At 43.3% G+C, this 27221-nt stretch overlaps 1 protein-coding gene across 1 annotated transcript in view; it reads right to left on the reverse strand.

The window, feature by feature from the left end:
• Positions 1-27221, reverse strand: part of LOC114024241 (obscurin-like) — a gene marked incomplete at its 3' end in the record, with an annotated part of 134013 nt that overhangs the window by 30706 nt on the left and 76086 nt on the right. Inside the window, 10 exon segments of the mRNA XM_027837253.1 lie at positions 1052-1318; positions 5058-5330; positions 8497-8763; positions 12601-12867; positions 17807-18079; positions 19497-19763; positions 21456-21722; positions 23673-23939; positions 25661-25930; positions 26496-26762. Of these exon segments, the coding sequence (XP_027693054.1) occupies positions 1052-1318; positions 5058-5330; positions 8497-8763; positions 12601-12867; positions 17807-18079; positions 19497-19763; positions 21456-21722; positions 23673-23939; positions 25661-25930; positions 26496-26762 (2685 nt within the window).

Below are 27221 nucleotides of genomic sequence, written 5' to 3' on the forward strand. Positions count from 1 at the left end.
AAAAGGCCGCTGGATCAGGCAATTAGCAAGTCGCTGATGACGTTAGAAAGAGTACCTCAGCAGAAGTGTAGAGATGGATGCTAGAGTGCAAGGAGGTGGAGAAGGTGCTAGATTTAGAGCTGGAAAGGATCTTAGGGGTCATCCATTCCAACCTCTTAATATTGCAGACTCAGAGAGGTTAAGTGACTTGCCCAGGGTCTCATGACTAGTGCATGGCAGAGGCAGGATTTGAACCCAGGTCTTATGACTCCAAATAAATGACTAAGTGGAGAGACTGAGTATGAAAGGGAAATAATAATGATAATGAGGAGGAGGAGGATAGTGAGGATAATATAGTTTTAAAGTTTGCAAAGTGTCATAAATACAAGGTGTTTCAAAAATCTTAGAGTAGATTTTAGCTAGCTTTCGGGACACCCTGTATATCATCTCATTTAATCTTCACATACAGTCCTGAGAAGTAGGTGCTATTATTAGACCCATTTTATAAATGAGAAAACTGAGGCTGAGAGCAGTTAGGTTGGACTTACCAGGGTTACACAGCAAAAGATAAGTTTATAACTTGAGGGAGACAGCAGGGTCAGAAGTAGGCTTTTTGAAGCTAGGAGAGACCTGACCCTGCTTGTAGGCAGAGGAGAAAGGACCAAAAGATGAAAGATGGAGTGAGATCATAGGTTCAAGGGACTGAGAGCCATATGGAACTGTAGAGATCCTCAGGTCCAACCCCTTCACTTCATAGAAACTGAGGCCCTTAAAGGTTAAGTGATTGAACCCTTACGCACAAGTTCACAAAGGGATTAATAGCAGAGCTGTGATGCCTACTCGTCTTTAGACTTCAAACATTATGTTTCTCTACTTTATGACTTCATCCACATCATTGATTAAAGGTAGTATAGATAACTGAGAGATGTTATCTATAAATGACTGGGGTCTTTGGACCAGAGGAAGTGACTATCTACCTTCTAACTAAGGCCTTGATGAATAGACCAGTCAGTCTACAGGGTCCACCCTTTCCCCAATACCCTGTTGGTCCCATGCTCCATGAGAACCTCACCTTTGATCCTGACAATGGAGCTAGTCCGGGCCTTGCCAAATTCACACTCGTAGCGCCCACCATCTTGTTCTCTGGCACTGGTGATTACCAGCCGGGCTTCACAGCCTTCACGGCTGATCTGGCACTTGGCTGATGGCCTTAGGGTCTTCCCATCCTTGGTCCAGCGCACTGGGCTGTCTGGGATTGTGGTCTCACAGCAGAGGGTTAGAGTCTCCCCTGTGGTAACTGTAGCATCAGCAAGCTCCCGGGAAAATTCAGAGGGTTTCTCTGTGAAGACAAAGCAGAAACCATCTCATAATAACTAGATCACATGTGGCCTGTGATCTTCAGGGAGGTCATGGTATTGAAGAGACAAAGCTAATTCTACCTCAACCTCTAAGTCCCTGGATGGCCTTGGGAAAGTCCTCATCCATTTCTGTACCCGAATTTCCCTGTTTGTAGATCATCCCATAGGATTAGTGTGACAATAGAATGAAACTTTTGGGAGAAGTGTCTGTGGAGAACACCTTGCAACAGTGATATTCATTCAGTCCCTGTCTGGACTAGTTAGCTTCACATGTTAAAATAAAAAAAACCCCTCAGTTTCCAAAATTCACCCAGATCCTAGATCAAACCCTAACCCCGTTTATAGACCTCAAGAGCTTTGGCCCTGCTTATGGACTGAGTCCTTAACCCTGATGGCAGACTGAGCCCTGTTCATACACCTTGGGAAGGTTATTGTTGTTCAGTTATTTCAGTCATGCCCGACTCTTCCTGACTCCATTTGGGGTTTTCTTGGCAAAGATACTTGAGGGGTTGGCCATTGCCTTCTCCTTGGGCAGGGCTTGTCCTTAGTTGGGGGTGGGAGCAGTCCACAGCACATCCCAGCTTACTTTCTTCCATTCTTCAGGTCAAATCAGCTCGAAATGAACATTCAAAGTCGCCTTGTAGAAATGACCAAAAGTCTGTCTTACTGTATTTCCCCTTTGGTGGCAATAGGGAAGTAAGCCATTTGTAAACTGATTGTAAACATTGTAACACCCCAGCAGACATCATCGTTGGGGAAGAAAGTGTCCCACAAAAGGGAATCTTGCAGATAACTGGTGATTACTTCTAAGTGCCTATGTTATTTTTATTTTAACCATTGGGTTCGAAATTTTCCCCAAAAGTGCCTTGTGCCTTATTTTAAGCAGAGCAGAGAGCATAATTTGCCATCATCATTATTATTTTAAATTAGACTTTTCTTAATTAGATGTAGTCACAATTGTGAAAATATAAAGATCCCCTCAGAGCCTCCTGAATCAATTCATCAAATGCTTGTTAAATGACTTCCATAACCAAGGAGGACACATAGACCTAAATACCTAGCCTGAAGGAATGTTTACATTCTACTGACTGGGGCCTGGGGGTGGGCTTACTACAGATACATGGTTAAGGAAATACAAGATAATTTGATGAAAGAGAGAGCATGAACAACTGGAGGGATTAGGTAAGACTCCCAGCTAGCATTCATAGAGCACTTTAAGGCTTGTAAAGCACTCTACAGATATCTCATTTTTATCCTCACAACACACCTGGGAGGTAGGTGCTATTATCAATCCCATTTTACAGATGAGGAAACTGAGGCTAGGAAAGATTAAAGTGATTTGTCCAGTATCACATAGCTAAAAAAAATGCCTACAGCAGGATTTGAACTCGTCTTTCTGACTCCACATCTGGTTCTTTTCCATCTTCTGTCTGTTGTTCTTCCATTTTCATCTTAAATGCCTTTGGCTAGTTAGGTCTCTCACTGAGATTTTTTTAAACTGGTTTTTCTCTCCACTAACTTTTATTGCTTTATGAGGCAACATTGCTCATAATCTTCCACAATCTTTCTTCATAAGATTTCATAAACAAGTTTTTATTCTAAATTGGTATCGCCATTAGCCACTCTATCTCTCTACTTAGCAAGTAAACCAAGTTTTTGCCATGATGAAGTTGGTTTCTAGGTTCCTTTAGTTTCTTCATTATGAAAATTGACTTATCCATTAAACTTCTATGTGAACTTCTATAATTGGCATCAGTATCCTTTCCTTCATCCATTTCTCAACTTCAACATCTATAATTTGTCATGTTTAAATTGCATGCCATGTCTTTTTCTCATTTTGTATTAATTTTTGTCTTTGCTTTAACAAATCAATATTCTTACTGTACAGAGGTGGTTCAAGAATGGCTCCCATGTCAGCAGTAATGTACTTCCTATAATTTGAAATACAATTAACTTAATTTTTATGATGTTATTCAGTGCTTTTTATGTCCAACACCTTTCATTTCTTCTGTAGGAGAAGGTATTCATGATGTACAGGTGTGAGGTTTCTGTGCAGTTACTGGCCTCTCTCATTCCCTACCCCTCAATCATATTTTCCAGCACATTTTTCATGGTTCTTAATTACGTCCACGTTAAAGTCATCAAGCATTAAAGAATATGCTAATCTAATTTGTTGATATGTATATGTCAATGTAGTTAATGTTAATTAATCTAATTTTTCAAGTTCTTCATAAAATTTCTCCACTTTTTCATTTTCTGTAATAAATGTCAACACAAAAACTACAATTATTTTCAAGATGGTCTTTTTGTACATCCTTATCACAAGCACTGCAAATAACCAAATATCTCAGGAAATGATATTGCTTGTTGCTTTTGTACACACAATAGAACCAGCTCCTCCAAATCTTTTATTTGACTCTCCAGGTTTGCTATCCTTCCATTTGGCTGCAGTTTTCTTTTATCTTCTGCCTTTATAAGAGTGAGTATATGAAGACTGACTTGATTCAATTCTGGGATAACAGGATCACAGGTCTCGAGCTGAAAAGGACCTCAGAGATCATCTAATGCAACCCCTCTCAATTAACAGATGAAACTGAGGCTAATAATAGCTAGCATTAATTACCAAGCATTTCATAAATATCATCTCCTTGGATCCTCACAACAACCCTGGGAGGTAGGTGCTATTATTATCCCCATTTTACAGATGAGGAAATTGAGGCAAACAGAGGTTAGTGACTTGCCTAGGTCACACAGCTAGTAAGTGTCTGAGGCTGAATTTGAACTCAGATCTTCCTGACTCCAGGCCCAGCGCTCTGTGCCTTATGGCACCTCTAGTTGCTTATAGAGGCGAGGTGACTGGACCAAATCACTACTTACACAAACAGTAAGTGGGAGAGCTAATCTTTGAATTCAAGTCCCTTAGCTCCAAATTCAGTGGACAAGCTGAGTGCCTTTTCTACAGGACCATGTTGTCTCCTGACATAGCGATTATTCCTCCAGCAGAGTTTCTACTCATTGGTCACAGTACAAGGAGCCCACATACAGAGTACCAACACCAAAATTAAACTTTACAAACAGCCTAAAAACCACGTGATTCTTTACCTCCTTTGCTCCCTTTTCTGCCACTGTCACTATGCTGAAGACCATTTGGACTTCCTTAGCTTCCTTCAAGTCTCAGCTAAAACCCCACCTTTTACAAGAAGACTTTCCCATCCCCCTCAATGATAATGCCTTCCCTTTGAGATTATCTCCAATTTAACCTATTTATAGCTTGTTTGTACATAGTTGTTTGCATGTCGCCTCCTCCATTAGACTGAGTTCCTTGACAGCAAAGACTATTTTTGCCTTTCTTTGTATCCTCAGTGCTTAACACAGTGCCCAACACATAGCAGATGTGCAATTGTTTGTTGACTTGTTCACTTGACTTATTTCATGGGTTCCCATGGCCAAAGGATTCATCACCAAATGGCCAGGCTACAGGGCAATGAGCCTCCCCATGCTTAGCTAGGTTGGTCCTGAAAAAAAAATTTATTGCCAGGACTGGCATATTCTAGGTACAGCTAACAAAAATATGCCAGTCTCAGGGCAGCCTGACCCTAGTATGGAGACACATTTCAGAGCTATTCCACCGGCTGAGGTTAGGGAGAGAAGCAGTGGAGTCTCCACAGAGAAGGAATGGTTCACAGTAGACATTGGGGTCAGTCCCCGAGAATGACCTACCTGTGACTCTCAGGGCAGCGGATGTCTTCTGGTCACCTGCCTCAAAGTGGATTGTGCCCGAGTCCTTGACGGCAAGCTGCCTCACAGTCAGCATGTGGTAGCCTCCTGGCTGCACCTGAATGTCATTGAGTTCATTCGTGTGTAGTGGGGTCTTGTCCAGAAACCACTGAACAGGACTGTAGTCAGCAGGGGAGATTCGGCATCGAAATGTGGCTGAGGACCCCTCAGAAACTTCCACATCTTCCAGGTCCTCGGTGATGAGGATTTTTTGACCTAAAATAATAATGATGATGATAATCATTATAATAACAACAATAATAAATCATTTTTATTAGTTTAAATTTTACAAAGTAACCCTTTGACATAGGTAAGAGGTATTATTCCCATTTTATAGATAAGGAGAAAGGAAGTGAAATGGTCACAATCCTACTTCTGGGATTCTAACTTAGGTATTCAGACTCCAAGTCTCGTACTCTTTCTGCTATGCCAAAGTGGCCTGGTGGGGCCATGAGCACTATTACTGGGGTATGGGCAGTGGATGGCAGGATACGTGAGGTAAAGACTCTCCAGTCTGTGTCCTTCTCTAATCAGCCTGATTCAAGCAGGATAAGCACAAGACTTCCTGGAGGAGGTGAACCTTGAGGAGGATTCTGTGAGAGATGTGGTCTGGAGTGCACAGATACAATCTCCTCTGCATTCTAAGCATACCTAAGAACTGTATTTCAAGTCAAGGTCCAGAAATCCAATTTCTGTTCTTAGATATTCTCCTTTCAGCCAGTTTTGTCAGTTATCAAATTCTTTCTTCCTTCATGAAGGCCTTCAATCAGCAGCAGTGAAGAAAATTGCAACTGTGCCCTAAGGTTTTCAGAGTTTTTTTTTTAACCTGTGATTTAATAAACCTTATACTAGCTAGTGACAAATGATCATTTGTCTCTGCATGAATCCCTAGAGGTGGGTGGCAGCTGGCCTGTAAGGATAGTGTCAGGAGCACTAAGGCCCAGAAGGAGGATTTTCTTTCTCCTTTTTTTTTTTAGATCATACATATACAATCATGTTAAACATATTTCCACATTAGTCATGTTATGAAAGAAGAATCAGAACAAAAGGGAAAAACCACGAGAAAGATAAAACAAAAAACAAAGTGAAAACAATATGCTTCACTCTGCATTCAGACGCCATAGTTCTTCCTCTGATGTGGTTAGCATTTTCCAAGTCTTTCACGAGTCTTTTGGAATTGTCTTACATCATTGTATTGCTGAGAAGAGCTAAGTCTATTATAGTTGATCATCGTACAATGTTGCTGTTAACTACGTACGATGTTCTTCTGGTTCTGCTTACTTCATTCAAAATCACTTCACGTAAGTCTTTCTGAAATCTACCTGCACATTCGTTCCTTATAAAACAATGGTATTCCATTACATTCACATACCATAACTTGTTCAGCCATTCCCCAATTAATGGGCATCCCTCTCAGTTTCCAATTCTTTGCCACCACAAAAAGAGCTTCCAGAAATATTTTCATACATGTGGGTCCTTTTCCCTTTTTTATGATCTCTTTGAGATACAGACCTAGTAATGGTTTTGCTGGATCAAAGGATATGCAGTTTTATAACCCTTTGGGCATAGTTCCAAATTGTTCTCCAGAATGGCTGGATTAGTTCACAACTCCACCAATAATGCATTAGTATTCCAGTTTTCCCACATCTTTTCCAATATTTATCATTTTCCCAGAAGGATGATTTTCTTTCAGCTGTTGTGAGGGCGAATGGAGCCCAAAGAAGGGCCACTAGGGACACATCTAAGGTGGACAAGTTGATAATAATGGAAGTGAGGGAGAAAGACAAACTATTCAAAAATCCTTGGAGATCTCTCCCAACTCTAAGAATATATGGTTCTGCATCATCCAAATGTATATAGATTTATTCACTGTAAATTCTACATCTTGGAGAGGCACTGGGCATAGGGGGAGAATGCTGGATTTAGAGGTAGAAGGCCTGGCTTCAAGTCTCAGACCTTCCATTCACTACTTAGGGGATCTCAGACAACTTCTCTACCTTCTCGGAGCCTCAGTTTTCTCATTTGCAAAGTGGAGTTGGACAAAGTCATCCCTCAGGTCCCTTCTACTTCTAAGTCCTGTAATAACTGAGGTCACTTATCCAAACAGAAATACCTACGAGGATTTGCCGCTTTGTAATTTTACACCCACATACATATGTGCATACACAAATGTATATATGTATACTGTACATATATGTGCACGTATTCATGGGGGCATGTGTATGTGTGTACATGTGAGCCTATAATAAGACTCATGGCTTCAGATGCCTATACATGTATGTGTGTATGTGTATATGTATGTATATATATGTATGTATATACATATGTAAATACACATATATGTATATATGTGTATATACGAATGGGAGTCTATAACAAGACCCCTGGTCTCAGATTCCTATATGTATAAATATACATATGCACGCATGTATATGTTTGTATATATGTATGTGTACATATCCTATGTGTGTACATATATCCCTGACTTCCATTATTTACATATACATATACACACACGTATGTGTTGTGTGTCTGTGTGTTCATACATATACATACATATATTCTATAATTAATGAGAGCTATGGCCTCAGATGCCTATACATGTATGTGGTATGTATGTGTATATGGGTATGTTAGATATACATAGGTAAATACACATACACACACACACACACACATATATATATGTATGTGTATATATGAATGAGCGTCTATAACAAGACCCATGGTCTCAGATTCCTATATGTGTGTGTGTGTTGAGATATATGTATGTGTGTATATACACACACACACACACATACACACAGCGTCTATATATATATACACACACACATACACACACATAGGAATCTGATACATATATATACATATACATACACATATACGCATGTATATATGTATGTGTATATATCCTTGACTTCCATTATTATCACATATGCGTGTACATATATCCCTGACTTCCATTATTTATATATATAGATACACAAATATACATGTTATATGTGCCTCTGCGTTCACACATATACATACACAAATATATACATATCTCCTATAATTAATTAGAGCTATGGCCCCAGATGCCTACATGTATGTATGTGTACATATCTATACATGTGTGCACTGTGTATACGAATGTGCGGGTGCACATACATGTGTGCCTATAACAAGACCCCCATGGCCTCGGTGCATGTATGTACATATACACATATGTATATTGTATGTGTGTGCACACGTATGTATATGCATATGTGTGTGAATGACCTAGTAAAGTCCAGGGTACCCTGGGAGTGGGCCCAGGACTTCCCTGAATCTGTTCTGGGAAAGAGGCTATCTCTTGAAGGGCTTCTGGGCAACAAGCCGTGGGCTTCTCCATGGTTCTCACCTTGCACCATGAGCTGAGCCTGGGACTGGGCGTCCCCAATGTCACAGGTATAGGTGTCGCTGTCTCCTTTCTCCAGGGTGGAGATGGTAAGTTTCAGAGCCGTGCCTGCCTGGCTGAGCACATGCTTCCTGGTGGGCCGGAGCTCCGCGATACCCTTCCGCCACGTCACAGCTGCCGCTGGCTTCTCGGTTTCACACTCAAATACTGCCGTGCCCTTCTCCTCGCCCTTCACATCTGTCAGCTCTTTGGTGAAGCGGTTGGGCTTTTCTGGAAAACGAGAGGACAAGATGAAGTTCTGAGGGGATTCGACTCCATTTTCCTCCCCTCCCTCACTCCCTGATCCTTCTGCACCCACCAGAACCCAGGAGGGGATCTCAGAGAATAATTCATTCAAAGATCATAGGACCTAGTCAACTCCCTCATTTTACGGGCAAGAGAATTCAGACCCAGAAAGGTGGCAGCGAGATGATATAGTGGATAAAGCCCTGGACCTGGAGTCAAGAAGAACTGAGTTTCATTTTTTTTTTTTTTTGGTGAGTAATTGGAGTTAAGTGACTTGCCCAGGGTCACACAGCTGGCAAGTGTCAAGTGTTTGGTCTGGGGCCAGATTTGAACTTAGGTCCTCCTGACTTTAGGGCCCATGCTCTATCCACTGCGCCACCTAGCTGCCCCAGAAAAACTGAGTTTCAATTCTGCCTCAGACACTTACATGGGCTGGGTAACCCTGGGCAAGTCACTTCATGTCTCTGAGCCTGAGCTTCCTTATCTATAAAATGGGGATAAAAATCTTATGCTGCCTCATAAAATTGCATAAGAACAGCATTCTGTGAACTTTAAAGCATTATAAAAATGGGAGTTGCTACTAGGGGCAGAAGGTCTGAGTCCTCTCCCTAGTGCAGCTGCCTTCACTTAGCCAGGCCATCAGAGACAGAAAACGCTTTATGCCAAAGGCATAACCTCTATAAAGAGAAATGAGGGAAAACCGAATAAACAAGACCCAGAAACACCTGAATCCAGCAGTACCATGTTTGATAAACCCAAGAATATAAACTACTAAGGATGCTGGAGGAAAGGGTTCCTATTCTAGAAGAATGTCATAGGAAGTATGCTCCCAAAGTGACTAAATTCCGCATACCCTTTGACCCAGACATTCTCCAAAGAGATCAGAGAAAGACTCCTAAGTACAAAAATATTTATAGCAGCTCTTTTTGTAGTGGAAAAGAACTGGAAACTAAAGGGTGTCCATCATTTGGAGAATGGTTGAACAAATTACAATACATGACTATAATGGAATACTGTTGTGCCATTAAGAAACAACATACACAAAACATACATATATATGTATATATAGAAAACGGAAGTCAGGGATATATGTACACACATATATTACAATAATGGAAGTCACGAATATATACACATACATATATGTATGACATACATATGCATGATAAAAAGGGAAGACTTTTATGAACTGATAAGTAGTGATATAAACAGAACCAGGTGAACCATTTATATAATAACAACACTATCGTAAAAACAGTCAGCTTTGAATGACTTAGATAGTCTGGTTGGTACAATGACTAGTTGACTATGAGTCCAGAAGACCAGGAATGAAGCATGCAACCCACCTCCTGACAGAGAAATGATGGACTCAAAGTTTAGAATAAGACATTTTTGGATATGGCCAATGCAGGAATTTGTTTTGCTTGACTATGCATATTGGTTATAAGGGTTTTGTGTTTCTTTGGGGGAAGCAGATGTAGGATAGAGGAAAAATAATATTTTGGTGATTGAAAAAAAGATTTAAAACCAAATAAACAAAAAGAATGGCTAATAAAACTGGAAAATAGTTTCACAGAAATTGGATCTAGACAAGTATCTTACACTACATACCACAAAACTCCAAGTACATATGCAATCTAAATATGAGAAAAAAATAGAGAGCAAAAGGAAGTACTTTCACAGCTTTGGCTAAGGAGAAGTGCTCAGCCAAAAAAAAATGGATAGAGTTTATCCCTCAAAACGGATAAACTAGACAATTTTGTTTACATAAAATCAAAAAGCTTTTGCAGGGAAAAAACATCAATGCAGCTAATAAAAGAAGAGGTAGTGGGGGGAGGGGAATCTTTATATCAAATGTCCCTGGTAAAAGTCTGCATCCAAGATAAGCAGGAAATGGATATAAATATATAAGCCCAGGAGCCAACAGATAAATAGCTTAAGGACATGAATGGTTTTTTTAAATTGTAAAATATCAACAATGATATAAAAGTTGCTTTAAATCACTAGAGATTGGAGAAATGCAAAATAAAGCAACTCATGTTTTATTCTATATCCCTTAAAACAGTAAAAAAAAATAAAATAAAATAAAGCAATAGTTAAGGTTGAAGGGATCTGGGGAAGTCAGGGACATTAGTACATGGCTAGAGGAACTATGAGCAGCAAGGTGGCACAGCGGATAGAGCGCCAGGCCTAGAGTCAAGAAGATTCATCTTTGTTGAGTTCAAAATATGGCCTCAGACACTTACTAGCTGTGTGACCCTGGACAAGTCACTTAACCCTGTTTGCCTCAGTTTCCTCATATGTCAAATAAGCTGGAGAAGGAAATGGCAAACCACTCCAGTATCTTTGCCAAGAAAACCCCAAATGGAGTCACAAAGAGTCAGACGTACTAAACAACAAGAGAAATGATGAAATGGTTCAATTTGTTCTGGAAAATAATTTAGACTCACTCAAGACTTACTGGGCATATAGCCCCCAGAAGTCAAAGGCAGAAAGAAAGGACTCATTTATACTAAACTATTCAGGACAACACTTTCTGTGGCAGCAAAAAACTGGAAGCAAAGTACATGTTCTTCAATTATGAGATGGCTGAACAAACTGCAGTAAATAAATGTGAAGGAACACCACTCCAGTATTTCCCTGAAAGGAAAAGGCAATATAGCTCAAGCTTCGAGTAGCTCCTGAGAGGGTAGGGATAGGGGTTACAGTTGAATATGAGGAATTCAGAGAACCATAGGAAGATTTGTATGAACTGATTCAGAGTGAAGTCATCAGAATTAGAATCATATGCATAATGACTATAATAATGTAGGTGAAAATAACACTAAAGGGTAGTCTCTGACTCACTGGGATAACCAATCTTGGTCCCAAAGAACAAATGACAAAACACACGTCTCTCCTTCCACATATTATTTAGTATTACAATCCCTTCATTTTTTTTCTCAAGTGATCTTTTCATATTTAGGTTGCATATTCTTCCTCTTGGTAAAGAGGCTTACCTACATCACTGTTGGATTCAGTTGCTATGTCAGCTGCTTTCGAATAACTGTCTTTTAAAAAAAATCTTCTGAATTTTAATGAATATGGCCCCAAATTTCCACATGCAAAGTAGAATAGACAAAGGATCATAGGTAAAGATGAAAATCTCTAGTAAGCACAGCTTGCTTTTTTAATATATATAATAAATTTGACATGTTGCTTTTTTTTTTTTTAGGCAATTGGGGTTAAGTGACTTGCCCAGGGTCAAACAGCTAGTAAGTGTCAAGTATTTGGTCAGAAGTCGGATTTGAACTCGGGTCTTCCTGACTTCAGGATTGGTGCTCTATCCACTACGCCACCTACCTGCCCTTTGACGTGTTACTTTCAAAGCTGTCCACTGAACTTCCTTCAGTTCTCTTCCAAGCATTGAAAATGTTTTGGTGACAATCTTTTCCTTCTTTCTTGTGTGTGTGTGTGTGTGTGTGTGTGTGTGTGTGTGTGTGTGTGTATGTAAATAACCATAATGGATCAAAACTGTTTTTCCTTTTTTTTTTTTTACAAAGGAAAGTCCAGTGGGAGTGGGGACACAGAGGCAGGTAGAGTATATCAGATTGTAGGGTCAAAACAAAAGGGATCAGTAAAATGTTATTTTTATTTTTGAGACGTAATTGGGGTTAAGTGACTTGCCTAGGGTCACACAGCTATTAAGTATCAAGTGTCTGAGGCTGGATTTGAACTCAGGTCCTCCTGACCCCAGGGCCAGTACTCTATCCACTGTACCACTTAGCCGCCCCTATTTTTAAAGAGAGAGAAAAAAACTCTCCAACAATCTTGACTACGTACCTTCCACCCTGAGGGTGGCTTTGCTCTTCGAGGTCTCAGTTTCACATGTGTACTCGCCAGAGTCCTTGAGGGAGGCCACACGGATGACAAGAATGGCCTGGCAGCCCTCGCAGCGTAGGTCATATCTGGGACCCTTTCTGATTGCTTTGCCATCCTTCAACCACCTCACGGTGGCACCTGCCTTGGAGAGTTCACAGCTTAGGGTCACATCCTCCCCGGCTGGTGCCCTCTGGTTCTCCAGGGGCTTGGTGATGGATGCTGGCTTCTCTGCAGAAGACAGGGTTGGGGTGTGGGAAGGAAGAATAGCAGAAACCAGATGTGAGACCGAGTCATGGGCTTCCTGCTGTGTGCAGCTTCGTAACTCCATTCAGAGAAGATGGTGGGGAGAAGGGGTGGTATCTGGTGTGCCTAAGCTTAGATGCACCTAACCATGTCACCCTGTCCTACCCCCTTCTCCAAATCCTTCAATGACTCCTTATTGCCTAGAGGATAAAATACTAATTCGTTTGGCTATCACTTAAGGCCCTCTAGAATCTGGTTTCAACCTACCTTTCTAGACTTACTGCACATTATTCCCTTTCACATACTGCAGATGCTGGACAAACCAGACAGTTAGCTATTCCTCAGCCTCATCTTGTCTGCTCCAGCATCTGTGATCATTTGCCCAGGCTGATTCTTCCACCTGCAGTATACTCTCTTCTGTCTTCCTGTTGGATTCCTTCCCCTTCTTCAAGGCTCAGTTCATAAGCTACATCTATCAAGAACCCTTCTCTCATCCTCCTAGCTGAAAATAATCTCTCCCCAAATTCTCCTACAGTACGCTGTCTGGATTTCTCCTCTGCTACCTTGTAATATAAACATATATGCATACATATTATATTTATATATTCATATAGGTATATGTTCATGTGCATATACACATGTAGATATGTAGTCATGTATGGATACATAAATAATATATCTATACACATTTCTGTATATCCATGTATAGATAGGTTTTTGCATATACATAGTTACATATCTACATATGTATATGCACAATATACATACAATTGTATGTGTATCTATAATATACAATATTAGAACTCAGTTCTGTGGTTATAAATATGTGTATCTATGTAGAGACACATATATGTATCAATATAGGTATATGTATCGATCTATGTATATGTAACTACATATGTATCTCTACATAGAGATACATATTTGTAAATCACAGAACTGAGTGAATATAGAGTCCTATAGGGAGTAGGCTCCTATTAAGTATTTGTTGAATTGAATTAAGTGTATCAGGGAATTATGCCTGGGCTTGCTGAAGTGTAGCCAGTATGGACAGATAGGCTGAGAGCTCTCTGCCTTCACCCATCTCTCAGTGGAGGTTGAAGGGAATTCTCTAAGTTGCTGAGTCGGGACCTTTCTCCCTTCCTTGGCAATGAATCGTCCACAATATCATATTCCACCAGTCATTCACAGTACAAGAAACTACCTCACTCCAATATAAGGAATCTCAAGATACGGTCTGTGATGTACCCTAGTTATAGAATTCAGCTTTTCTCTGACCCAGATCGGAGCTCAGAACACAGAATCCAGAATGACAGATCTTAAGAGACCAACCAATCCAACCTCCTCAAATAATAGATGAGGAAAGAGAAGCCCAGTGAGAAATGACTGCCCAAAGTCATACAATTAGTTCAAGAACTGGGACTAGAACCCAGGACTCCTGCCTCCCTGTAAAGGTCTTTGTCTTGCCTGGATTCCCAAGAAGTGGGGTCTTTTTTCCTTTCTCCACCTTGCTTCTGCCCCTAAGCCAGCTAGACCCTTCCTGCTTAGCTCCTAAGGAGCCTATTGTGATTCATGTCTAAGTATAGCCTCCAGGTTCAGGCCAAATCTGTCCTCTGGGAAGTTCCCTGAGACCCAGAGAAGATGCTTCTCCTTTGTTGGCACTACGCAGGAGACTCTCTTTCCTTAGCTCCCAAACTGTATCATCTAATTCCTGCCTTAACTAACCAATCATTCATTTTTACCTGTTTCTGAGACTCTCTTTGCCCTTGAATTGCTGAGAGGTTGCCGTGTTTTTCACCTCTCATTTGCCATCTTATCCCAAAATCACAAAGAATGACACAATCTCAGAGCTGGAAGGGATCTGAGAAGCTATGGGCCAATCTCTATCTGAAAAGGGTCATCAGTACATCTCAAGCAAGCAGTCACTCCAACCTCACTCAAAATACTCAAATAGATCTATGATTTCTTTGGTGTGGGTATTTCACCCAACAAAGCAGATCATAGCCTAGTCATATCTGACCATTTTGTTCAGCTTTTCCCCATGTCCTCCCAAGAGTTCGACACATAAAGTCCACCCAATATACTGGAGGCCTTCCCTTCTTTTTCTGAACAAAGTGAAAAATTCCCAAGCTCGATGATGCTACCAAATGCCTTTTCCTCTTGTCTGAGATACATGATAGAAAGTGGTGAATAGAATATGCAATGTGCAGGGAGAGGGAGGATGAATATGAGCAGGAAGGTCAGCATTTGGTAGGACCAGGGTCACTAACATTTAAACCAACCAAGGAGCCCTGAGGCATCTAAGGTGGGCTGGGGGGCAACCATGAGGACTTCTGGATACCAAATACAAGGACTAGCATTGTCTATGACTTAGCTCTCTGTTCCTCCTAAAGTCCTTAAGTAGCTCATGTCCATCAAGTCTAGAAAATTCATAGGATCAGAGAATTTAGAGTTGGATAGGACCTTAGCCCAACCCCTTTGTTTACTGGAGAGGTAATTGTGACCCAGGGAGGACCAAGGAATTGCCAAGAAATCAGATTATGCCTATATTGACATTTCCATTTTCCCTTCTAATTAGATTTACTGGTCTTTTTTCTGGTTTCCCTTCTAATTAGATTTACTTTCTAAATAGGGGATTTGCACACTCCAAACTGTTTTCTTTAAAGAACAAAATTAAGAGCATAAACATAAACACTGCTTTCAGGAAAACCACTCTGATCGTGCTAATGGGCAAACCAGGTGATTAAGAACAAAAGTGTTAATAAAAACCACTCCTAGGAGCTAAGAGGACCATTCATCTACACTCCCACTCCTTCATTCACTGACACAGGTGCTGTCTCTGACAAGCAACCTTGGCACAGACACAGGGGATGAGGCTAAACTCATTACTAGACCCTGGGCTGCTTGCCAATGGGTGGGTTTGGTGGGGGAGCGGTGGTCTATGCAGCCCAGGCATAATAATAATGTTGAGGAAATCATCACAATAGACCCTTCATGCTCAGTTCCTTTAAAGCATCTTGTGACTCATTCCTATGTATAGCTCCCAGATTGAGGCCAAATTTCTCTGGCAGCTAGGCTGGTGGAGCAGAGAGAGCTCCAGACCCGCAGTCAGGAAGATCTGAGTTCAAATTGACCTCAGACACTTACAAGGGAGGACATGGGGAAAAGCTGAACAAGATGGTCAAGTATGGCTAGGCTAGCTGTGTGACCCTGGATAAGTCACTTATCCCTGTCTGACTCAGTTTCCTCATCTATAAAATGAGCTGGAGAAGGAAATGGCAAATCACTCCAGTATCTCTGCCAAGAAAACCCCAAATGGGGTCACGAAGAGTCAAACACAACTGAAATGACTGAACAATATCAGGTCAAATCTGCCCTCTGGGAAGCTCCTTGAGACCCAGAGAAGATGCCATTGGTTGTGTTTGGTGGGGGGAACAGTAGCATATGCGGCCCAGGCAGGGCGGTATAGTGTTTGGAACAACAAACTGAGAGTCGGGACTTCGATGAACTGATGCATAATAAAGTAGGCAGAGCAAGAAGCCCACATAATAATAATATGGTGGGAATCGGGGTTAGCTAGGTGGTGAGTTCAAATCTGGCCTCAGACACTTGACAGTTAACTAGCTATGTGACCGTGGGCAAGTCATTTAACCCTGATTGCCTCAAATAAATAAATAAATAATTTTTTAAAAATAGAGTGGGAATCCTCACAATAATAAAGGCAGGGTGGAGAGCTCACTCAAGAGCAGTGATGCCAGCCTAGCTGGCCCCTGAAGGTTTGCAATGACAGAATGATGGGTGTCCTCATTCTGATTCTTCTCTACCCATAGTGACCCAGGACAGGGCCTGGGGGTCAGTCTTGCAGCCCAAGCCCACGATGGGGCAGCCGGGGTTGCAATGTGGGGATGTGACAGATGGCATCACCTTGTGAGTCATCATTTACTGATCAGTGATGGCTATTTGCCAATTTGCAGGCTTAGGGAATGATCATTCTCTTGAGAATTATTTATAAGAAGGACAAAGGATGGTTGTAAGATTAGTGCTTGCAATCACTCAACAATTAAAAAAAAAACAACCCAATACCAATTAAGCACCTACTGTGTTCAAGGGCCTGGACTCAGTGCTAGGTTGGGATATAAAAATGAAACAAGGCAGAGTTGCTGCCCTCAAGGAGTTTACAGTCTAATAGGCCAGTTTTACCCCAGTGGTTCCTTCTGTATTTTACAAAGTATCCTCAATTATAATTGTCTCATCAGAAGTTTCAAACCCAACACAATCAAAGACCTGAGAGAGCTTCTTCATTCTTTTATTTTGGACAGTATCTGCTGTAGCAGACAGGACAATGGGCTTGGAATCAGAAGACCTGGGTTCATATCCCACCTCAGGCACTTACTAGCTGTGTGATCTTGGGTAAATCACCTCAACTCTCTGTACCTCATCTGTAAAATGAGGGGTTGAACTTGAGGACCTTTCAGGTCCCTTCCAACTTTAAATCTATATAATTCTAAGATCCTGTCTGGGAGGCATGAATAACACGTTCTTAGATAGGTATGCTACCCAGGAGAATGGGATAGGGGCCATTCTGGAGTTCAGAAAAGGGCTCTAGGAAAATTTGAGGAGGGAGGTGAGGTGGGTGGAAGGCCTACTGTAGGGTTTTCACAGTGCAGAGGCTCCCAGATGTCCATCTCCCTATCCCCCAGGCCCAACCTCCACCCCAACTGCCTCAAGAGCCTCACACAATTCATGTGTTCAAACCTTATAGGATAAACTTGTGTCTGAGAATGATTCAGTCGGCATCAGAGGCACAAATTCATGGCTGGAAGAGTAGAGGGAGGGAGGAATGGTGAAGGAAGAGAGGGGAGAAAGGAAGGGAAGAAACAGAACAGAACAAGGGGAGACTCTACAATAGGGCCTCAGGTCCTACCTTTGACGATCAGGGAGGCTTTAGAAGTGAGATCACGGACAGTGAACACCACCTCGCCAGCATCCGCCATTGCTGCATCTCGGAGTGTGAGGATGTACTTCCGGCCTTGGCACGAGGCCCGGAAGTGGCCAGAGCTGCCCACGTCTTTCCCATTGACTGTCCACGTTCCCACGTCGCCAGCACTCTGGTGGGACAGGATGCACTCCAAGGTGCAGCTCTCTCCCTCTTGCACCTCCGTGGTCTTTAATCGTTTGGTGATGCCAATGTGCAGGTCTGGAGGGACAAGGTGAGAAGACATAAGATTCAGATGAATGCGGGGCCAGTGCCCATGCAGGATCGGGCTAGATTTCCCTTCGCTCCCCCTTCCAATGAGCAAAGGGTTTGCTGAGCGCTTGGGAACATTCAGCCTCTTTGAGTGAGTCATAGGATCATAAGTTCATAGAGCTGAAAGAGACACCATCTTAGTTTCACAGAGTGGGAAACTAAGGTCCAAAGAGTGATTTACTTAAAATCATCCAAGGAGCTGAGCCAGGGTTTAAATCCAGATGGTCTGAGTCCCAATCCAATGTTTGTTCTACTACGCTAAAAACTTTCAAACATATAGAACGCGGGAATGCCCAGAGACCTCAATTTCACGTGTTAATTGTAAAGAATGCTTGCTCTTCGTGAAAGCAGGTCCGACAGGGTTTCTTCATAACGGCAAGAGCTTGCATGTCTATAGGACTTTAATGTTTACAAAGTGAAAGAGCTCTGGATTTAAAGGCAAGGGGCCCTCATTCAAATCCCAGCACAGCTACACAATACTTGTGTGACCTTGGGCAAGTTTCTGTTACTGAATCGTTTTCAGTTGTGTCTGATTCTTCTCGACCCCTTCTGGGATTTTCTGGGCAAAGACACTGGAGTGGTTTGCCATTTCCTTCTCCAGCTCATTTTCCAGATGAGGAAGCTGAGGCGAACAGGGTTAAGTGACTTGTGCAGGGTCACACAGCTAGTAAGTGTCTGAGGGGGGATTTGAACTCAGGTCTTCCTGGCTCCAGGTGTTCTATCCATTGTGCCACCAGCTTTCCTCATCTGTAAAATAAGGGGGTTGGACTAAACTAGATGGCTACTAAAGTCCTTCTAGCTCTAAATCTGTGATTCAATGACCCCTGTGAGGCAGAGACTGCAAATATTATTAGCACCATCTTATAGGACCATAGGATTTAAAGTTGAGAGGAACCTTAGAGATAATCTGATCTAATCCTTTCAATTTACAATAAGGAAACTGAGACCCAGAGACAGGAAATGACCTACTTTAGTGGTACCAAAGGCAGATAAAAGGATATTCCTGCAGTGGCATACTGACTTAGAAAACCACAAATTAACATTAACTATGTCGCATTACATTTTTATTTGTTTTGTTAAACATTTTCATCTGGTTGGGGATGCACTGGTTTGGGGGCCATTCGCTCTTGAGTCTGACACCTCTAGGTCCTACTTAACATATGTTTTAAGGCAGAGAGATGAGCCTAGATCTTTGGATTCTCTTAGAGTTTTTGTCTGCTCCTTACAACATCCTTGCAAGGTAGGAAGAGCAGGAGATAGCAGGCGATATTCTTCCTGTTTTACAGATGAGGAGACCGAGACTTAGATTCTGAGTTTTGGATTTGAACTCAGGTCTTCTGACCACCCTCACATGCGGGCCACTCACCGTGCACACTGACTTGGGAGCGGGTCAGGTCAGTGCCGATGTCGCAGGTGTAGAGGCCAGCATCGTCCTGGCAGAGGTCGTGGATCACAAGGCCCCGGGTACGGTCAGTGTGCAGGATATCATATTTGTCGCTGGGGCCCAGCTCCATGCCATCCTTCCTCCAGATGGCTTGAGCCTTGGAGTGGGAGACCTCACATTCCAGAGCCAGCCGGCCCCTCTCTTCACCTGCTATGTCATCCAAGGGCTTGAGGAACACCACAGGCTTCTCTGGAGGGTCAGAAAGAGGGTATGTGTTAGGTGCTTGCTGCCCTCTTAAAAACTAGTTACTCATTTACCTTCTAGTCTGAATCATAGATCCTGCTCCCCATTCCTTCCTCATCCACAAAAGGATTTTTCTGGTTCTCTGAAATTGTGAGGTCAGAGAGCAAAGGAGGAGGATATTCAAGGCCTTTCCACACCCATCCCCCCTTGAATACAGCCTTTCTGTTCCACAGATGCCTTGCTTTGTCCCTAAACTCTTGTTCAACTTATTCCTGCCATGCCCACCACCAGCCCCTATTCCTCCTACCTCTGCCCCCCTAATCCATTACAGCAGCCCTGATTTCTATTGTGTGTTAAGGCTGATGAAACATTTTCTTAACAGGTGAGGAAACTGAGGCTCAGAAAGGGAAAGGTACCTGCCCAGAGTCACAGAGCTAGTAAGTAAGTGGTGGAGCCAGGACTCAAACCCAGGTCCTCTAAGAGTGGATAGTGGAGAGAACTCTTGACTTGGAATGAGGAAGTTCTGTGTTCAAATCCTGACTTTGACACTTAATAGCTGTACGACCCTGAATATCAGTTTCCTCATCTGTAAAATGGGCCATAACCATAGGTCCTACAGAGGGTTGTTATATCAAATGAGATACATGGAACACTTTGTAAACCTCAAAGAGCTATACAAATGTCAATTATCATCACAGCACAGTTGTCTCAGATTTATAATAATGATAGCTAAGGCTTGCAAATCAATTTACATATATTATATCACCTAATGTGATCATCATAATAACCCTTGGAGGTAGGTGCTATTATTATCCCCACTTTACAGATTAAGGAAACTAAGACTAAGAGAGGTTACCAGCCAAGAAATGTCTGAGTCAGGATTTGAACTCAGGTCTTCCTGACTGCAAATCCAGAACAGTGAGCTTTCCTCACAATAGCTAAGTGAAGTGACCCTTGATCTGGTCTAAGTTCGCCTCCTCTGGGAAGCCTTCCCAGACTCACCTCACTCACATCTGATCCCTCCCTTATTTTGCTTCCCAGTGAAATGCTCCTTGGATGGTTTTAAGTAAAATAAGGATGTAAAATGCTAGTTGCAACAGCACTTAATACAATCAGGGGTACTACCAGTCATGAACTTTCTTTATAGCTGTTCTAGACGTGTCTTATCTCCCCACTTATACTGTGAGCTCCCTGAGGTATACACCAAGTCCTTTCCTGTTTTTGCTGACAGCACAGCCTACCCCACTACTGGGCACACAGCAGGTATCTAATAGTTGTGGACCTCACATCTTGAATAAGGGGTCGGGTCATTTTGGGAGCAGCAGAGGAGTTTTACAGTCAGATATATTTGAGAATGACTTACAAGCCTGACTCTCCTTTGTATGCTATTGGGAAACCTAAGAAAGTCCAGAGAAGGGGAACTCCAAGGTTCTAGACTGAAATGATGAGATTTCTCTCCAGTCTAGATCCACACAGGCTGAGAGCAAGATTGAATCTGAACGAGGGCTTGGAGAAATCCTTGGGGGGTACCTCCCTAACAGCTCAGCCAAGGGGTGGTTATTGGCCATCTCTGCCCCGATGGACCCTCTCTTCCCTCAAAGCAAGCCAGGGGCCACAACAGAAACGGAGTTCTAAAAGGGCGCAGGGTTCCTTGGTCAGAAGGCAGTCCCCCTACTCTACCCACCAGCCCCTTCTCACCTTTCACCATCAGCTGGGCTGACTGAGACACCTTGGCTGACTTGAGACTCACAGTGCCTGTGTCTGCCAGGCTCACACGCTTAAGCACCAGCGTATGGCAGCTTCCCGTGTGGGAGATTTCGTGAAAGCTATCATTATAGAGCAACGTCCCATTCAGCAGCCATTCCACCTCCTCATCCTCGTGAGACAGCTCGCATGAGAAGCTGGCGCTGCCCTCCTCTGTCGCCTCCACGTCCTGAAGGGGCCGTATCACTGCTACTTCACGAGCTGCGCAGGGTCAGAAGAGACACATGGAAGAGATCAGGAGCCAAGTAAGTTATAAACAGGGGTGAGGCAGAGATCACAGTTTATAGAAGGTATGGGAGCCTCTCTTGCAAAGTCCTCCCTGAGGCCTCATCGTGCTCCTAACGAACCACGGTGCCTGGAAACGCTTCGAATTTGGGTCTGGTGACATGGACAAAGAAGCAGCAGCATAGTAGATAGAGAACCACGCTTGAAATCAGAGTGAATCTTCTCTCAGACTCTTACTGACTGTGTAACCCTAGACAGGTCACTTTACTCTTCCGTACCTTAATGGCCTCACCTTTAAATGCAGAGCTGGGACTTAACAATCCCCTAAGGTCACTCCCAGTTCTAACATTCTGTGGTTCTGTGACCTTCCATCTTTCACCTGAGGACCAGCCAGGCTAAGTTCAGACACTCATCACCAGGTTGACTTCAGAGTGATGGATTTTGGGGGCCAGAGTAATTCTTGAAGACGCTACCATGTGATATGCAACAGCGGTAGGAGAGGCCACACCAGCACAGGTCGCCTACATGCCTAAGCTTATGGTTAAAGTAATATATCAATGTCTCAGAAGCACCTGACATCCACACCCATGTCCTGGAGGAGGGATGGATTGAAAAAGTGAGGATGGAAGGACTGGAAGCCTCTTTTCTTTTTTTTAGGCAACTGGGGTTAAGTGACTTGCCCAGGGTCACACAGCTAGCAAGTGTCAAGTGTTTGGTCTGAGGTCAAATTTGAACTCAGGTCCTCCTGACTTTAGGGCCAGTGCTCTATCCACTGAGACACCTAGCTGCCGGTGGAAGCCTCTTTTCAAAATGTTTAAGACTCTGTGGCTTAAAGCAAGGGAGGAAGAGGTTAAGCTATTAGCCATTGCTGCCCTCTGGCCCTCTTAACAGATGGAGCACACCCACACTTATCTATTTATAAGGAATAAGCTCTACAACCAGGACTCTCCTTACTCTGGAGATGTAGAGAAGCAGCATGGGCCCTAAACCCATCTGCCCATCCCCAGGTTGACATAAGGGAGTCTTAATAAAATTATTATTTTGAAAACTATCCCAATTTCTAAACAGGTAGAGAGTAAGACTGGGACCAGGCAGAAGAAAAGTCAACAAAAATAGGGCAAGATACAAGGATTATCATGGTCCAGCCTCCATGCCCCATTTCAGAGAAAGGAACCAGAGATCATTCTAAAAATTAAGTCCAGATGCCTCTCGCCACCTGGCAGGGAGACAGTGGACTACAGGTGTGGAATGAGATATACATTTATAGATAAGGACAAAGTGTTAAATTAAACTTAGTTGTCACAATGGACGGTTCTATTGGGGGTGGGGTGGGTAAAGGAGGAACCACTGGAAAATAACACGGATGTAAAAGAAAAAAAAGAATAATAAAATGCCTTAAAATTTAAAAAAAGGAGAAGTTAGGAATCTAGTAGGCTAAGGAGCAAGAACACACAGAACTTCATCAGAAAAACAACTTGGACCAAAAAATCCTTGGGTGCTTCAGGTCACAACAACTTGTTTCATGCAAGGAATCAGCAGCCCACAGCGGGAGTGGAGAGAGGGTTGCTCCACACTGAGCTTAAGGCAATGAGCAACCATGACCTTAGACAAATGACTTTTACTGATCCCGCAAATGCTTATTAGGATGCTGGTGGGAGTCTACCAGCCTGGTCTATAATCGGGGATGTGCCCAAAAGGCTGTTGCATCCCATATATAGACACTGCGTAATTAAGTGGGACATCAGCACAGATTAGAGGACCACCCTTCTCCTGGTTTCAGGATGACAGATGCAGGAAATGGTCAAGATGGTTCAATTTCTCTGCCAAGCTCCCCAGGTAGAACACGGCACGTGGTCAATGGAGAGTTTCCTAAGCCCATTCTGCTTTACCCTCTCCCTGTGCCCCTGCCCCCACCAAATGCCATACCTTCCACAGTGACTGTGGCGCTGCTGTCAGCGTTGCCTGCCTGGCACCGGTAGACACCAGCATCACTAGGTGTGAGCTTCAGGATCCGCAGCTCTGCCATGTGATTTTCCAGCTTCATCTTGTATTTGTCAGAGGGCTGAAGAAGGGTGTCACCCTTGTACCACTGCACTGCCTTAGGAGCGGGCTTGAAATCACAAGACAGGACCACAGATTGCTTCTCCCGGCCACTCTTGTCCTCCATCTTCCGGGTCAGCAGCACAGGGATATCTGAAAGACAGACCAGCATAGAAATGAAGATGGCTCAGCGACCAACAGTCCAGACCCTGATGGCCACCTCCCCTTCTGGTATAGGGGAGAGACTCCACCCAGACAATGGTGACAAATCATTGAACCTTCTGGATCTTCCATTTCCCCGTCTGTAATATAATGGACTATCCTTTCTATATCTCCACTGATGTTATTCCCAGATTTTTCTTGGGACCCAGAGGTGACCCTGAAAACTATGCCAGAGGAACATACATTCCAGCCTCTCTTGCCAAGAGGCAGAATCTTTGCATACAAGCCTGGTAATGGGCTGTGTATTTGCATTCTGAGAATCAACCTGGCTAAGTATTATTCAGGCAGTCATCACCAACAGGTTCATAGGGAATGGTATCTCAGATCTAAAGATAGAGGGTCCCTTAGAGATCATCTAGTCCAATCCCCATGTGTTTCATGTGAGGAATCTGAGATCTAAGGAATTTGAGTGATTTTACTTATGTAGCAAACATCAGAGGCAGGATTTGTATCCACATGCCCTGATTCTAAAGCCATCGGGAGTGGGGGGTAGGGGGATTGTTTTGGCTACAGAAGATCATAAAGACTTTGCCCTGAGATGGGAAGGGCTGCACTCTGTATCATCGGAGAGAGGATAATGCCCCTGCCTGACTATCAGTGAAGTGGCCAGGCATGGCCACGGTTAGGAAGCAGTTTTCATTCATTTGCTTAGTGGGTTTTTTGTTTTTGTTGTTGAAAGCTAACTAAACCAGATGGGCAATTAAGCCTGGGACTTTGGCCTCGTTAGTACCATAGAGCTAACCATTCCCTCCACTATTGACCTCAAAATAGAGAATCAAGTTATAGCAAGTGGAGAGGGACAGAATTCTAACTGAGGGGAGTTAGGGAGACGAGCTCAGAGGCCAATGCCATTCCTAATTATCCATCCATTCGTCTCTGCCCATCTAAGACCTACTCATCTTCTGGTGCCAAGATCTGAGTTCAAGTCTGGTTGCTTACGAGTTGTGCGACAAACTTTAAGTAGGTCACTTCACTTTATGAGCCTCTTTTTCCTCATCTACAAAAGTAAGAGGTTGAAATAAATCCTCTCTCCAGTCTCTACAATCAGTGAAAATGCCTAGAGTTGGGAGATGGAGTGTTGTGTCTGACAGCATGGATGTCAGTGGCACTGGATCACAAAGTATGTGGGAGTATGTGAAGGAAGAAAAGGTATAAGGAGACTAGATAAGTAAGAAGGGGCCAGGTTACGAAGGGCTTTGAATGTCAAGCAGAGGATTTTATATTTGACCCTGGAGGTAATAGGGAGCCACTGGAGTTTACCGAATTAGTGGGGTGATGTGTGTTTTAGGAAGATCAATCAACTTGACAGCTGAGTGGAGGATGCATTGGGGTAGGGAGAGACCTGAAGCCAGGAGACTGTGATTGTTGACCTGGAATGAATCTGTGTGTCGATCTATCCGCACACCTGGGGTAATGGAGATTTTCTATACTAAAGACACATAACGTGAGACTGTGTCGACATTCATGGCCTGTTATTGAGGAGGAAGCAGAGGGAAAGAAGAACGGATGGGGTACTGGTTCAAGGGATACAAGCCCCAAGAAGCCCCTCTCTGCCAGTCCTTAAATAGAGTGACAGCAAGGGCAGACACTGTGGCACTATCTTCAAGCGTGGGCCAGCTGGTCTTGGGACCCGGCCGGAGGCAGGAGGTCACCTGAAACAACGAGCTGGGCTGTGGTCTTGGATTTGCCAATGGTGAAGTGCACCGGGCCCGTCATGGTGGAGCAGGTGCGGTGCAGGGTCAGACGGTGGACCGTGTCCATTTGTTCAATGGTGATATCTCGCCCGGCGTGCAGAACCGTCTTGCCCAGCAGCCACTTGGGGGGACGCACAGATGGGATGGAGGTCTCGCACTCAAACCAGGCTGGAGCCGGTTCCATCACTTCCACATCTTTCAGCTTCCGTACAATGGTAATGGATTGTTCTTCAGGCAAAAGAGGGGGAGGAGAGAGGAGAGGAGTCACACTTTACTTCCTCTGGACGAGCAAGTTTTCCATCTCCCCATAATCAACATTAAGAAGTAAGGTTAGCTTTGCCTATAAATGAGATTAGCGGCCACCCACATAGGCATTCCCCGTTTCTCAACACAAAAACCCCTCCCCAAACTACCACAATGCCTAAAATTCCACCCTTAGAGATTTGTTCCTTTAGGTTAAAGTTTTGTTGACTGTAGCTATCATCTTTGAGGGTATAAATACTAAACTATTAGCAGCCATGCACACTTCAGAGTAAATAATTTCATCAGATTACTGTGAACTAGGTGAGATTACTGTACTAAGGAAATGGTAATTTTGGTGGAGGTGGTGGGGAAGGGAGGAAGGAAGCAAAACTGTGGACATGAGGTATGAACAGTGAGGCCTAGGTGGTGGTGGGGGGTGGTTGGCAGAGGCACTGGAGAAGGAGAAATAGAGAGGAAAGAAAGACTCAGAAGACACAGTCCCCTGGCCTTGCCCAAAGACCCACCTGAGCCCAGTACATTCCCCTAGTACCTTCCACAAAGAAATGAGCACTGGTCTTAGCATCGCCAGCATCACAGGTATACGTGTCCTCATCCTCTGGTTGAGCATCATTGATGATGAGCTTCCGATAGATACCATCACTGACCATCTCATACTTGGGCCCATCGTGGAGCTCCACATCCTTCTTGAACCATCGCACCTGGGCGCTAGCCCGTGACACCTGGCATTCTAGCACTCCCCGGTGCTTCTCCATGGCAATTTTGTCCCTCAATGGCCGCACAATCACCACTGGCAGCTCTAAGGAAGGGGAAGGGAGAGGAGGGGAAGGGTCCCCAAAATTCAGTAATTTCTCCAGTGGATGCAAACCATTCCTAATTTCTCCAATGGACACAGACCGCCCATCCCCCTTCCTTATTCCTCCTGTGCACACAGAACATCACATTTCCTTATTTCTCTCTTCAGTCCCTGCTACTATGGCAAAAACCCTTCTCTTTCTGCCTTCTTTTCTTTCTATCTGTCCTCATGCTATCTTCTTCCTTATCCATGGACCTCCCTTTAGCCTCCCTGTGGCTGGCAATTAGCTTGGGAGGTATATTCATCCACACATTAAGAACTTGTGATTTTATATATAAAAACTCCCTCCACTGGCAAAGACTGTGACCCTTCTATAACTTAGAATCATTGTTTTGCTTGATTATGCATATTTATCATTACTCTGTCTTCTTTTTCATGGGTCTAAGAGGTAGGAGGTAGAAA

The sequence above is a fragment of the Vombatus ursinus genome, unplaced genomic scaffold (assembly GCF_900497805.2).
Source record: "Vombatus ursinus unplaced genomic scaffold, bare-nosed wombat genome assembly UNPS02014820.1, whole genome shotgun sequence".
Classification (NCBI taxonomy): domain Eukaryota; kingdom Metazoa; phylum Chordata; class Mammalia; order Diprotodontia; family Vombatidae; genus Vombatus; species Vombatus ursinus.